The following is a 14,344-nucleotide window of genomic DNA, read 5'->3' on the forward strand; positions in this document are numbered from 1 at the left end:
AGTGGATCCATAGCACCTGAAAACACACAAATAAGAGAATCTTTAAACCCTGAATGATTTCTGCAGTAAGTTAATTTGGGTTTTTTGTGCCTTGAACAAAACTGCATTTTAAAATTTATATATGCTTTTTGCATATATTTTATATTTGTTTCATAAAACATGAAAGCATTCTGAAGACACAATAATTTGATGGACAGTTTCTCATTTTAACTTAACTTTACCTCAGCTAATGATATTTCTTCCTGGTTAGAGCATTAAAAGCATCTATTGCCATTTCTTTTTTAGGGATTGAACTTTTTTAAAAAGTAGAGAAATAGTAACATTAGAGAAATTTGAAAACAAGGTAAAGATCCATAAGCCTACCACTTTGATATAGTGACAACTATATTTTTATGCTCCCTTCTTGTTTTTATAAACCATCTATGTGCAAATATTTTTCCAAACTTTTTTCACCTAGTACTTTATCATGAGTATTTTCTGTGATCCTTCATAACCTCCATACCCATCATTTTTAATGGTTATAGAATATTTCTTCAAGGCTTATACCATAATTTATTTTACCATCCGCCCTCCCGCTTTTGAATATTTGGGCTGCTTCCAGTTTTTCACTGAGCGACTCTTTGATGAATATTTTTCTGCATATGGCTTTTTCCATATTTCAGGGTATTTTCTTAGGCTAGCTTCCCAGAAGGGGATTATTGAGTCAAAGTGTATGAACACTTTTATGGCTTCAAAGTATCTTTTGAAGAAAGTAGGTGTTCTATTTCATGAGGTTCACAAACATGAAAGGGGAAATTTGGCTTTAAAAAATGCCTTGTAACACATATATGTAAAAATGTGGGCAAAGAGCTGTTCTGATAATTTTCTAAGTCATTAAAGCTTGCCCTTTTAAATTAAAAAATATAAAAAGTAACTTCTGATTTTGATGAGAGTCTTTCCTGAGATGTTTTACACGTCTGAGCTTTTCTAAAAAGAACCCACAAAGCGCACTTGAACCTTTTCTTGATGGCTCACGTGACCAGCATGACCATCAGCTGCTTCCCTGGGCTTGATACCCGCTGGCCCTCAGGAATTTCTAGGGCGCAGAGGCTGCTCGCTCCTTCATAAGACAGCCCCAGACCGGGGCTCTTACGGGGGTGTCCCCTTCTCCAGGTTCGCAGCTCTGCATCCGCGTGGCTGGCGACTCTGGCCTGCTGCTGCCTTCTGGGACCCGGTCTTGTCTGGCTGAAGATGCCAACGCCAGCTCTGACCTTTCCTCTTTATTCACAGACCACAGGCAGCTATTGGAATTGGGGGTCTGGAGGGCCGGCCCCGACCTCACGGCAGGGCACCCATGTCAGTAATAGTCCCTCAGCCCGAGGTCTTGGCCAGTGTCATCTGTGAAGCTCAAATGTGGAGGTGGCAGAAAATGCGGCCGGGGTTTCCCTGGCCTCTCCCTGCTGTCAGAACCTTGCGTGTCCCACAGAATCCCAGAGGCTCCCGCGAAGGTGAAAAACCCGCAGGGGTCTTGTCATGCACCACCTGGACGGTGAAGTAGGTGACCGGCGTCCTGAACAAAGCCCGGCGCCTCCCGGAGGCGGTGGAGGGAAGTGGGCTGTGAGTGGAGAGAGAATGTGGGGGCGGAAGGCCCACGTTCAAGTTCCAGCTCTGCCCTCGGTTAACCTGCCCACCTTGGGAGAGTTAGCCGCTTACCCGCTCTGGGTTCCAGTATTCTCGTCTCTGAGGTGGGGACAGTAAGATGTGCCCAACATGTCCAGGGACGCCGTGATGATCACAGGAGGTGGGTGGTGATCTCCATAAAGGCCCCTACATACTGGTTCTTGGTTAGACCGTAAGGACACAGACCGCTCAGGCCAGTGCAAGCCAGTGTTTCATTTTGTCAGCTCTTTGGTTGGGGAACATGGGAACTCTCACGTGTCATCAGGAAGGGGAGCCCTGATGGGGCTGGCCTCCCGGGGGCCTGGAGTGCGGTGGGGAGGATTGGAGGGGGCTTCTGAGTCCTTGCTGGCCCTAGGGTCCTGCAGAAGGAGTGAGGCCCTTTATGCAAGGGCTCTGCATGTGAGAACGCCGAGTCACCAGATCCAGGGAGCAGGAACAGCATAGACCAAGACTGGGAGGGAGTGTCCGTGTAGAGGCAGGGGAGGGCCACAGTTTCTGAAAGTGGTGTCTGTTCAACCATTTAAAGTAATCTGTTGGTATGACGGTTGTCAAGAGTGTGGTAAAAATATTAGAGGAAGCAGTTGGAGGAAGGGATCAGATTACTGTTTGTGACAGACTTAGTGGTCAGGAGGTGGTCAAAACGTGGCTGGTTGTCCCACCAACTAGTGTCACAAGTGCCCCCCTCGAGTGTGGCCCTGTCCTCGGCCTCTTGAGCGGCATCTGTTCTCGCACTTCTTTTGCCATATTATGACCGGGTCTGCTTGCACACGGCCACAGGGAAGTTGGGGATGGGTTTGGAGAACCAGGCTGCGGTTCAGAGAAGGTGAGAAACAGTCTCTTAAGGACTTGAGCTCAATTCGAGGTCCTCAGCCCCACCCCCACCCCACTCCCACTGTGTCGACTTCCACTGTCCACTGTGGTGCAGGAGGCTTTGAATGGGTCGCATCCATCCGCCCGCGCTGTGCAGAAATGCGAAACACACGGCCGCCTGCCTCGGAGCAGGGCCCCGTGCAACCCTTGGGCCTCAGCGTTCAACAGCTGTTTGTCTCTCTTCGGGCATCTGGTTTCTGGAGACAGAAAGACGAGTTTAGCTAATCAGAAGTCACTGTGGCCCTGAGACGTTTAAGTCCAGCAGTGTGCGCGAGAGCAGACAAACGCTTCTTACCGTTTGTGAGAGTCACTCCATACTCCCACCCACTGGCGCTAATGAAGAGTTTTGAAATGATCACACCCTGATTTGGGGTGTGGCCCATTTGTAGATCATGAAATCTATTTAATAGGTTTGATCCTCTGTCTTTTTTTCCCCTTTTATTTAACCCAACGTAACAGAAGAGAATAGAGTAGAAAACACCTGAGTTTATTACACTCAGTAAGTAAGGGCAGGCTTTGCTACATGAAACTGTTTCAGAGTGTATGTTTATGGGATTGTGAGAATAAGGGTCTTGGTCGAAAAAGTTTGAAAACCACAATCCACTGATATTTCTTGGTGGGACACAACTGGAGCTTCGGTGGATGGTCCTGTTTTGGGCGGACCGTTTCTCGCACTGCAGAAGAGTACGTCACTGGCCCCCGCCTGCCAAACTCCAGGAGCATCCTCATTCATTGCGACAGGAGAAACGCCCCTCCCTGGACGTTCCCACACACCTCCGAGGGCTGCCACTGACCAGACCCTCGAAGCTACAGGGTCGAGAAAAGAGGGATCTGCCGCCTGTTGCTGATCCAGGCCACTCCTGCGGCTTTGCAGACAAGCCCAGCAGAGCCGGATGGGAGGCGTGCGGCCCAGGCGCAGGCAGAGAGAGACAGGCTGTACTTTTCCTAAGCTGTGCCACTGGTCACTCTCAAAGCAAGGTGTGGCCCTTCCATTTGGAGATGTCAGTCCTTCAGCAGTGGTAAAGCTCCTATCGCTTTGGACAGGTTTCACGTCGGCCCTCTCTGGTTTATCGCAAGGACACGTTTGTCAACTCTCATCCTCCAGACAAAAATAGCCGTTAAATGGAGTGCTTCCACTTTCCGCAGGCTCTTCTTCGCAGACACGGGGAAGTGGCAGCTATTACTGACAGGGTGGGGGTAGGACAGAGGCAGACACCGCACAGGTGTGGGGTTTGCCCACATCCTCGTGGACAGGCCCCCTTCTCTGGCCTGGTGCTATCCAGGGGACCCCAGTTGTCTTATTTCTTTAAATTTGCACGCAGACTCTGGTTGCACTGGGTTTGGGATCAGATGCGAGGGCCCGTCTAGTGCTGAGCTGCTTTCTCGCCCAAACCTTGGATCTTGAAGGCTTTCACTCAGGAGAACACAGGGTCTCCTGCTCTTTCAAGGGTGTGGTGAAATCCAGGAGAAGTCCTGGCAGTCTGTCTGAGCTAAAACTGCAAATGCGTCATGTGGGAGGTTACCCCCAAGCGGGAAAGCGTCCTGATGCTAGAAACGCCGAGCTAGAGCTCGGGAACTGGGCACCGTGGGAAACAGAGGCGTGGACCTTCAGGCCGATGGCAGTGAAACCTTGCTGCGTGTCAGATGGACCAGAGGAGCCTCTTAAAACTCCAAGAAGTCCAGGCTCTGCCCGCAGACGGTCCGATTTGGTGAGCGTGGCCTGGAGACTCAGAATCTGCACTTCGGACATCCTCCCCAAACACGAGTCTGATGCATGCAGTCACAGGGTGAAAACACCGCTCTGGACCGAGGCTGACCAACGCCGACTGGCAGTGAAACCCTTGAGGGCAGCACGTAGCAAAGTGCGCAGGGACCCTGGGACAGTGTCAGAATGAAGCATTCGTTCCCGACGATCTTTCTGGTTTGTGATGGTCTCGATTCTGGAGTGCGGGGGACTGGGCAGGAGCCGGAAAGGTGGAGAAAAGAGCGCTGACAGGTGGCAGGACACCGGGCTCCGGCTTCGCCCTGGATACCTGTGGTTCTGAGTAAGCCCCTGCTCTCTCCGGGCATGAGTGGAGGTTGGCTTGAAGATCTCTGAGCACAATTCTAGATCTGATATTCTACGACTATAAGTCTGGGGCTTTTATTTATATTAGACACACCAAAGCACTACATAATACAAGATAGAAGACTGCTCAGTGAATGCTATGCACTTGAGTCATTTAATTTGATGCATTCCACAACTCTGCATTATTATAACTGTTTCTCAACTCATGACACTAGAAGCACAGAGAGGTTAAGTAACTTTCCTAAGGTCACACAGCCAGTAAGGGGCAGTCCAAGAATTTAAACCTACAGTCTTATTTTGGACACTCTATACTGCTCGTATGTCAAACCTTGGATGGAGTCCTCTCTGTCCCTCGGAAATGACCTTTGCCTCCCGTCATTCTATGACTTTTGGAAACCCAAAGTCCCTCAATATGTAAGCAAATCTCAGAAAGCTCAAGTTCTCGTGCTTGCTTCTGATGATGAGCTCTTGTTTCTGTGAAGTTCTGGTTACAGCTCATCACAGCATCCCACGTGAGCAGACTTTGTTCTGTTCTGTTGACCAAGACATGGAAGTAATCTCTTGGTTGACAGCCGAAAACCCCATTTTCACAAAGCTTTTGTGTGTCTGGTAAACCTGATGGAAGGCTTCTGCTGTTTTGCTGGGGGACGGGACTTCCAGAGGGATGCCCACTGCTGGAACGCAAACAGCTCCACGCAGACCGTTAGATGTCTGACTTCTCAAACGTTCTGGGGCTACCCCCATGCGGGAGAGGTTTCCACAGCTGCTTCGTCATACAGAGCTTCTGCCATCTATCTTGATGGTGCCTATAAGTTCGTATTTCTCTGTCTCAGCCTGGGTCTCAGAAAGCAGAGCCTGAGGCAAAGACTTCTGGGCTAGTTTCTTAAGGAGCACAATCCCAGGAATGAGGGCGGGGGAACGAGGCGGGGAAGGAGGAAGAGCAAATACGAGGAATCACACGTAAATGATTTCTCGTCCTTGCGGGATTTTCTTTTGAGAAGCTGGTTTTCAGGGTGGTTCATCTGGGAGAGGAAGGGAGAAGTATCTATTCACTAGTTTCCATCTCCCGTGGTTCAAAAGTTTGCCACATAGTATTTCCTCTGCATTTCCAAGCTGCTTATGTGCGGGCGCTGAATGAACCCTGCAGCATCTCGTGTCTCAGGATGAATGGAGAAGTCTAGAAGCAGGAGGAGACAGCTCCACAGCACGGGTGTACGTTGAGGCACGCCAGGCTGTGCCCATGGTTGGCTGGAGTCTGTACTGAGTTGACCTCTGCAGCAGTGGCTGTGGCAGGAACAAACACCCGCCTGGAGGCAGGTAACGCTGAGAGGATTTGAAGCAGTGCATTAGACACTACACAGTCCACCCCTTGGACCGCTGTGGTTTGCTCATAATCTCCCCATAGATCCAGCTCCTATACTACGATAGAAGGCCTTCAATTTTGTGAGGACAACATGTTCTCACCTGTTTTCTAAGAAGGGAGGTGCGAGTCCAATCAATCCGAGCCCCTTTCAAGATCCCAGCCAACGGAAATCTCTGAAAGATTTTAGGCGAGAGAGTCCGTGAAACACGCTGCAGTCTCCCGGTGGTGGCCAGTCCCCTTTCCCGCCTCCACGGCCCATTCCAGGCTTCCTTTATTTTGGGCCCACACCTAGGATGGTCCGGGCTGCTCACCTAGTGAGGTGACCTGGACCTTTACCCTTTAAGGGTCTGATTGCTTAGTTGCTTTGATTGTTTCATTTGCCCATTTATCATCATTATGGAATATGGAGGCACCAAGAAACTGCCTGAGTGCCTCTCTACCCCCATAAGGTAGTTGCTGTTACACCTCTCGGAGTAATCAGGTCCCTAACCCCCACCAATACAGCCACTCTGCTCCTTGTCTGCTGGCTCACTGGCGTGAGCAGCTCAAAGTGACCAGGTGGTAGTCTCAACTTCAAGTTCCATGGCCTTGCTGGAAGAATCCTCCCCTGGAAATCAGCACCTCCGCCCCAGAAGAGCCTAGGGGTTCAGTGGATCACTGGGACAGAGGCTGCAATGGCTCAGTCCTACGACTGTCCCCCGGCTGCCAGACCCAAGTGTTCGAGCTCCTGGAGACACAGCACCATTCACTGACCACAGATCCCACTTCTAGAGGAGAGTGCCACACCCCTGCACTGTGTTGTCCCTAAGCTGGTGCCTTAGCTGAGCCTCTAACAGGCCCTTCCACCATCATGTTAAGCTAGCTGTTTCTGGGTGACCTGGTGTATGCTAAAACTATTGGGTTCCTGGGACATTTACCCATCATCATACCTCTTTTGCCGTAAAATGGGTCCTTTCATCTCAAGCAGTGTTGTATGGGACATCATACTGGCAAATCAAGCATTCTGCAAGTCTTTGGCTGGTGGTACTGGCAAAGGCACTTGGTCAGGGAAGGTAAACCTGTATCCAGATAGGTCTCGATGCTGCTGAGGAAGAAGTGCTCAGGAAGTAGTCTGAAGAAATCCGCTTGTCACCAAGTGAGTGACTCATCTCTTTGAGCTATGGTGCCATACTGAGGGGTCAGTGTCAGTTTCCACAGCTGGCAGGTTGGGCATGCCACAGTGTCAGCAGCCAGATCTGCTGTAGAGGGATGGGGCCCGTGCTCTTGGGCCTTTGATAGTATTTACCCCTGCCATCATTGTCGCTCGTTTAAGGCTCCACCATGTTAGCCCTGGGGTAGCCAAGGAGAGAGGCTGGCTGACATCCACAGGATGAGACATTCTGTTGCCTGGTTGTTGAACGTCCCCTCTGTGTGGATGTTGTCTGGTGAGCACTGTGAGTTACAAAGACCAGTACATTTTGTGCCCATTTCCCTAAGTCAATACACATAACACTTCCTTAGATCGCTTTGTCCCATCCGATCTTCTCTTTCAGGCCCCTGGCCAACATCCGAGACATTTGTCCACTGCTTAGGCATCTACATATGTCTGTGACTCAGACCACTGCTCCCTCCATCAAAGTGGCTGCCCAAGTCTACTGCTCATAGTTCTACCCACTGGAAGGAATTCTCTTCATGATTGTCCCTTGGGGCCATCCTTGAAATGGCTGCAGTGCAGCGACAGTCCCTTTCAACTAGCACCAGCACATCACGCTGACTCACCTGTCACACAGCCCAAGCTTTTTCCTTCTCTGTTTGTCCGTTGTAGGAAACCACCCATGAAGCCAGAAGTGTGAGCTGCAGAAGGGGTGTTGGTGCAAAGTGGGAGGTGACGCGGATGTCTGGGCCACCTGCTCACAAAATTTACTTGAGCCTTCTAGATCTATTTCGGGCTTTTCTCAAATATATTATTGGGACAGATAAAGTTAGCTTCTGGCAGAATACTTGACTTGTGGAGTCTGGGAGGGAAGGTCAAGTGGAAGTCCTTGAAACTACCTCCCTTTCTGTATCTCCAGGAGTAAATCAGAAGCCATGCCATCTCCCAGGAAGTATTGCAGAGATTAGAACCACTATTAAGACTTAAATGGTGCAGGGGTGGCGGGTTCCATTACTTCTCCACTAGTTCTCTGTTATGGCCCTTGCAAAAGCCACACGGCTTGTGGTGGATAACAGTGGATTGTCATAACCTTGGCCAGACGGCAGCCTCAACTGCAGCTGCCATGCCAGATATGGTATCTTCACTAGAATAGATCAACACAACCCTTGAACTTGGGCTGCCACATGATCTGGCAAATGCAGTCACAGTCTCTGTCACTGGGGAAAATTGAAAGCAATTTGCTTTCATATGGCAAGGAGAGTAATGCATATCCATGTTTTTGCCCCAGGGCTATGTTAACTCTCCTGTCTCTTTTATAATATAGTCCATGGGGACCTTGTCATCCTGACATGCCGCAGATCATACTGCTGGTCCCCCATATTGGTGTCATCATGCTAATTGGACATGGTAAAATGGAAGTGGCAAGGACCCTAGATACCCTGCTAAGATCCGTGAGTGGGAGAGTGTGAGAGATAACTCCAGCACCCCTCTCATTCTGGGTCGCTCAGTCCTAGGTGTCTCTATGGAAGTCCATCCTAGGGTGCAGAAGTGAAGAAAAGGAGAGTGAGGCTGGAAGGAGGGAGAGCCAAGAAGAGGCATCAAATAACTGATTACTCAGTCTTGTGAGCCCGTCTTCTGAGCTGCCTTATACATGACTTTCCCAGGACAGCACACCTGGGAGACGAAGGGAGAAAAACGTATTTGCAGGCTTCCATGGGCTAAAACCGCTTCACGGCGTGTCATTTCCGCTGCACTTCTAGGCTGCTCACGCTGAGTGGATCATGCAGCATGTGAGACCTCAGCATCACAGGGAGGCCCTGGGGCAGGAAGCGAGAGGTGCTCCATGTGACCACGGGGCAAGGGGCTGTGAGGGGGACACGGGTGCCCAGGGGTTCACGGGTGCCCAGGGGTTCACACCAACTGGGGAAGTAGCTCCTGTCAGTCAATGGTTGATTGCTGCTGTGAGGGCGGGGGGCTCAGTGTTAATTCCCCAGCACTTCCAATCCGCTGTGCTGTGGGCAGAGCAGGCTCCAGGAGCCAGAGACAGTGCTCAGGTGAAGGGAAGCAGGTGCTGGCATGAATGATAAAGGTGGAGGGGATGGGACAGGGCACTGACGGTGGCACCTAAGAGGTGACTGACACACTCTCCCTCCTTTTCTTCTTGTCCTCTTCCCACTAGGATGGCCAGATTTCCCAATTCATCTTTCTCTCTTATGTGGAAAAATGGGCTCTTGTCCGCCCGCGGTTCCCCTTTGCCTATGCAAACACATCAATGTGCTCATCAGACAAAACGGTCCTCGGAGAACGCAGCTGGGGGTCTATATTGTCATCATTTTCAGTTGATTACCCAAAAGGCAGCCCTCTTCTCTGATTGTTCGAGTAAATTCTTTCCTAGTCAGCTAGTGAAGTCTATTCTGCTTTTCCTGCTCGTGAAGTCCGATGAGGATGCCAGCTCTGAGTGCCTCCTGTGAACTTTCTCACCACGACCTCACGTCCGCATCCCAGAGAAGCAGGTTCAGAAAGACGTGCCTATGTGCTTGGTCACTTCTTCCCCAGACAAAATTTGGGATGCAGCTTACTGATCTTTGGGCCCCTTCCAGCTGCTCGAGACAGTTTGGAGAATGCTTTTGGAGGCTGAGTTTTCTGGGACACTTGGGCGGATTATAGGAAAATGGAACAGCCCATTAATTTAGCTGAGTTCTGGAAGAGCCAGGACATCAGATCCCCACGTCTCTACACGGCCCGATCTCTCAGACCGTGCAGAAGCCGTGGTAAACAATTTAGACCAGCTCGGGTATGACACGAAGCTTCCTCTTGGCTATTTCTACTACTTCACGTTGAATGGAAGGAAATCGCTTAAATCCTCAAAACACAGTCTGGCAGGAGGCGAAACGCCTTGCCTGGCATCCTGCCCCCACCCCTCCCACTCCTGCAGCTGGGGCCATTTGGTCCGCCTCCAGCTCCCAGGCCGGACACCCTCCCTGTCCTCCGTCAGTCTGGGCTCACAGCTCCCACCTCCAGGCCCACCTCCAAAATGAGAGCCTGTTGGCTGTGAACGTGGTCTGGCTTCCCAGGTGAAATCGAGACAAAATTAATAATATTAATGCATATCTATTTCCAGTCATTCGTAGGGGAAAAATGTGCTTTGGGGACTTTCATCTTTAGATTCCAGGAAATTGGACGTTATCAGATACTTATACAGAACCAACAACATATGATATGTGCACACAAGACTTCCCTGCCAGAGTGTAGAGGAAACTGCTGCCTTCCGCATACATATCTTAGACAGATAAACTGGACCACAATCAAGCCCACCAATCAAAATGCAGCTATTCCTTCATCCTTCAGGTATCACACATAACTGCGGGCATCAGGTTTGTTTCACAATGGCATCTTGGTTTTTATTTTTTTCAATGTAGATACACTTTATGCGTATGTTAAACACATAGAAACATGTTCTTTCACATCTTTCTTGAAACATGGCTCCCCTTTTCTCTCTCTATCTATATATCTCATTTTTTACCCATTTTTAACAGAGACATGAACATTCAATCTATTCCACTTTTCTTTCTTATAAGAAAAGGCAGAGTGCACGTGTGATGATAAATGGCCTTGGTGTTGGAGAACAATAGGGAGTGCTGGGGACTGTGGCAAGCTAGAGAACATTGCCTTAACTGAAGGCGGCAGCCCCTTCTCAGTGCCAGTCAGTCGTCGGCACAGGGAATGCAAGCGCCATGTTGCCAGGTTTTCCAAAGTTTTAAAAACAAGCCAGAAATCTGGATTTTAATATAAACTCACCAAATTATCAACGATTGCTAATTTAACTTGGAGATTGACACCAGGCAGACAGGCTGAATAAAACATATCTGTGGGCCAAACTGAGGTCATGGCCACCAGTTTATAGCCTCTGGTTTTAACTGTCAAACAGAACCAAAGAATTATTATATAATCACAGTTGATGCTGTTCTTTCTAAGCAATATAGAAATATAGTTCTAAGAAAGTCAGTTATATCCCTAGCTGATACAGTACTTTGTAAGCAATAGAGAAATATAGAACTAACAAGGCAAATTCCATGGGGCCGGCCCAGTGGCGCAGCGGTTAAGTTCGCACGTTCCGCTTTGGCGGTCTGGGGTTCGCTGGTTTGGATCCCGGGTGCAGACATGGCACTGCTTGGCAAGCCATGCTGTGGTAGGTGTCCTATATATAAAGTAGAGGAAGATGGGCATTATGTTAGCTCAGGGCCAGTCTTCCTCAGCAAAAAGAGGAGGATTGGCAGCAGTTAGCTCAGGGCTAATCTTCTGAAAAAAAAAAGCAAGCAAATTCCATACGGTTCATAATTCATAATAAAATAGGGTATGTCCAGCACAGAATGGCTGCAAGTGGGAGAGAATTCATATTCGCAGAGAACAGGAACAGAAACAGAATAAGAAAGGAGCCTGAAGCGGACAGTTTTCTTAGGATGTACTTTGTTATGTGTGTGCTAGTTCCATGTGGGCCATCCCAGCTCTGGAGCTGCTTTGGCTGCTGGTGCCTCAGCCCCTTGAGGATGGGGCTGGGGGTCTTGCCTCCCTCTTGCCAGAATACCACCACCAGCAATGACAGAGGCTGCCATCCAGGGAGCATTGTCCTGTACCAGACCCTCTGACCAATGCTTTCTATCTCAGTGACGCCTTGAATCTTCCCAACAACGTAGGAGGAAGGAACCTGTGTCATCTCCATCTTAGAGATCCGCCCACATTTCATATAGCTCGTAACAGAGCCAAGATTCACCCAGAGCCCAAGCTCATCTTCCTACCTTCTCTGCCACCTCTTGTTTGTTAATGGATCTGTCTCTCCAGTGACAGAGAATTCACCACCTGTGAGGATCTCCTGACCCGGTATGAACTCTGCAACATTCGAAGACCTCGCCCAATCCCTTCTTCTCTATCGTGTCTCTTCCTTGGCTCTGGGACTTGCCAGTCTGTCACTTACCAGACTGGTGGCTTGGTAAATTGTATGTCCTCTCTTGGCCTCAGTTTCTCCATCAATAAAATGGGGCTGGGAGGAGATGGCTGGACTGTGCTTCTCAGGGCTCTGTCCATTGCAAATGTTCTGGGATTCCAAAATACTCTGGGAATACCAATGATGTCCAAGGCCTTCAAGGCCACGTGTGCACCCATCCATCGGCCTGCCACTGAAGGTCGTCGCACTCCAGCACCTCCCTGCCCACTGGTTTCCTCTCCAGCCCAGGGTGGGCTGATCCATTTACTGCTTGGGTGTGCTTGCCTCTGAGTATTGCCTTCCCCTCCCTCCTATTTTCCCCCAAACCCTCCGCAGACCCCAGAGCCTGGGTTAACCTCACACCCATCAGGAAACCTCTCCTGGCTTCTCCAGGCCATGCTGATGTCTTCCTTTTCTGCAGACTGCATTACCCCCAGACCCAATCCCTCACATCTCTTCTAGCACCTTACAGGGGACAGAGCACCGTGGTGTGCAAGCCATCTCCTCGAGACCCACAGCCACCTGCCCATGTCAGAATCATTACGTTCATTATATAGACGAAGAAATAAAAAATCAGACAACGGCAGGATTTTCCCAGCTTCACTCTGCAGCCAGGGCCAGAACGGGACTGGAACCCAGGCTCCTGACCCCGAGGCCCAAGCTCCCCCCGGAGCCTTCCCCGCCAGCGCTGACATGAGCCCTTTCATGCCTGACTGCTCCCACTCTGCAGTTTTGCTCTTGGGGGTAGGGAGTGGGTCTAGACCTCTCGTTCACGGACAGGTAATATGACCGAGAGGTGCAGAGCACGGGGTGGCACCTGTCATGCAGCAGCTTGGGCGCATCTTAAACCTTGGCTTCCCCGGCTGTGAAACGAGCATGGCTGCAGCACTGCCTCTCCAGCGGTGGTGTGGGGATTAAACGAGGGGACACAGGTGAGGCATTTAGCACGGGGCCTGGGACATAATCAGCCCTCAACTAATGTTAGTTTTCACGTCCACCCCCATCCCATCTCTGAGGGTCTGACTCAGATCACCTTGTCACTTGGCAGGTGGGGACTTGCCCCCTGGAAATGAAAACCAGGAATGGCCAGAGCTACGGCCCGTGGTTCCTCAGGGCATCAGGAAGAGAGGCCCCTGGGGCCCGCCCTGCTTCAGAACTGTCTAGGTCTCAGTGGGTGACCAAAGATCTTACACTGGTGAGCTGGTGATCATCACCATCATAAAAAGACACCATTTGAGGGCTTAGCCAGTGCCAGGCTCTGTGCTAGGCTCTGTACAGGGGGGCAGTCTACCATGTTCCCCAGCTCCCACGGGTGTTTTTCCGACTGGTTCACCTCCCCCATGTCCCAGGGCCTGGAGTGGCGTCTCACCTAAGACTCCTTCATTCACCCAGTTTGTTGGCAAATTGGCAAATCCTATTACCAGGTACTATCTGAGGCAGAAAACAAAACAGATGTAAACTCTTGCCCTCCTGGGGCTTCCATTCCAGTGGGGGCGGGGGGTGCAAGCAAGGTATAGCGAGGCAAACCTTGGAATAGTGGGTATATTTAAAATTTTTATTAGGATTATCTTTGCTGCATTTATTTATATGTACTATCACTTATACCCCCCAGCCCGGGCCACTCCTTGGCCTTCCGTGGGTTCCCGGGCCAGGCGTGCAGGGCGGGGCACAGGGGTCAGGAGCTCAGTCCAGCTGTGTGACCTTGAGACACGCGCCCCATCTCTCTGAGCCTCAGTTTCCCCGTCTGTCATTAGGGAGGTCACCGGGATGCCAGCCTCCCTGGGCCGTTGAGAGGCTTCCATTGGCCGGTGAAAGGAGAGCGCTTGCTCCGCGGGGCAGCCCCGACGGGACAGAGGAGCGGGCGGGACGCGACGGCGGCCCGCTGCCCCAGGCGCGCGGACGCGGGGCTGTCTCGAGGGTTACATAAGGCCGCGCGGGGTGGACGCGGCAGCGGGAGCGCGCGCCCGTCGAGGGCGAGAGGGGCGTGGGGCGTGGGGCGGCCGCCGGCCGGGAGGGCGCGCGGGGAGCGCGGGGCGCGGCGGAGTCGGGTTTCAGCGCGGCTGAGTCAGGGCGCGGGCCGAGCCTCCCGCGGGCCGCCGCCGCCCGGCTCCGCCTTTGTTCCTGCAGCCCCGCGAGCGGCCACCAGCGCCCCTCCGCCTCCGCGCGCCCGGCGCCCCGGCAGACCCGCGGGATGGCGCCCAGGTAGGACCCTCTCCCCGCGCCCCGGCCCGCGCCGCGGCCGCCCGCCCGCCTCACCTCTCCCCCTCGGCC

At 51.4% G+C, this 14,344-nt stretch overlaps 1 protein-coding gene across 2 annotated transcripts in view; it reads left to right on the forward strand.

Annotated features, from left to right (window-relative positions):
* The first annotated feature begins 14,076 nt into the window (after window positions 1-14,076).
* COL15A1 (collagen type XV alpha 1 chain) overlaps window positions 14,077-14,344 on the forward strand; it is a 102,207-nt gene continuing 101,939 nt past the window's right edge. The window contains exon 1 of one of the 2 annotated variants that reach the window (XM_023629739.2): window positions 14,077-14,275. In XM_023629739.2, the coding sequence (XP_023485507.1) occupies window positions 14,265-14,275 (11 nt within the window). In that variant the 5' untranslated portion in view covers window positions 14,077-14,264. The remainder of the gene's footprint in view (window positions 14,276-14,344) is intronic. The other variant, XM_070250832.1, reaches the window with a different exon arrangement.

The sequence above is a fragment of the Equus caballus genome, chromosome 25 (genome assembly GCF_041296265.1).
Source record: "Equus caballus isolate H_3958 breed thoroughbred chromosome 25, TB-T2T, whole genome shotgun sequence".
In the NCBI taxonomy this organism is placed as follows: Eukaryota; Metazoa; Chordata; class Mammalia; order Perissodactyla; family Equidae; genus Equus; species Equus caballus.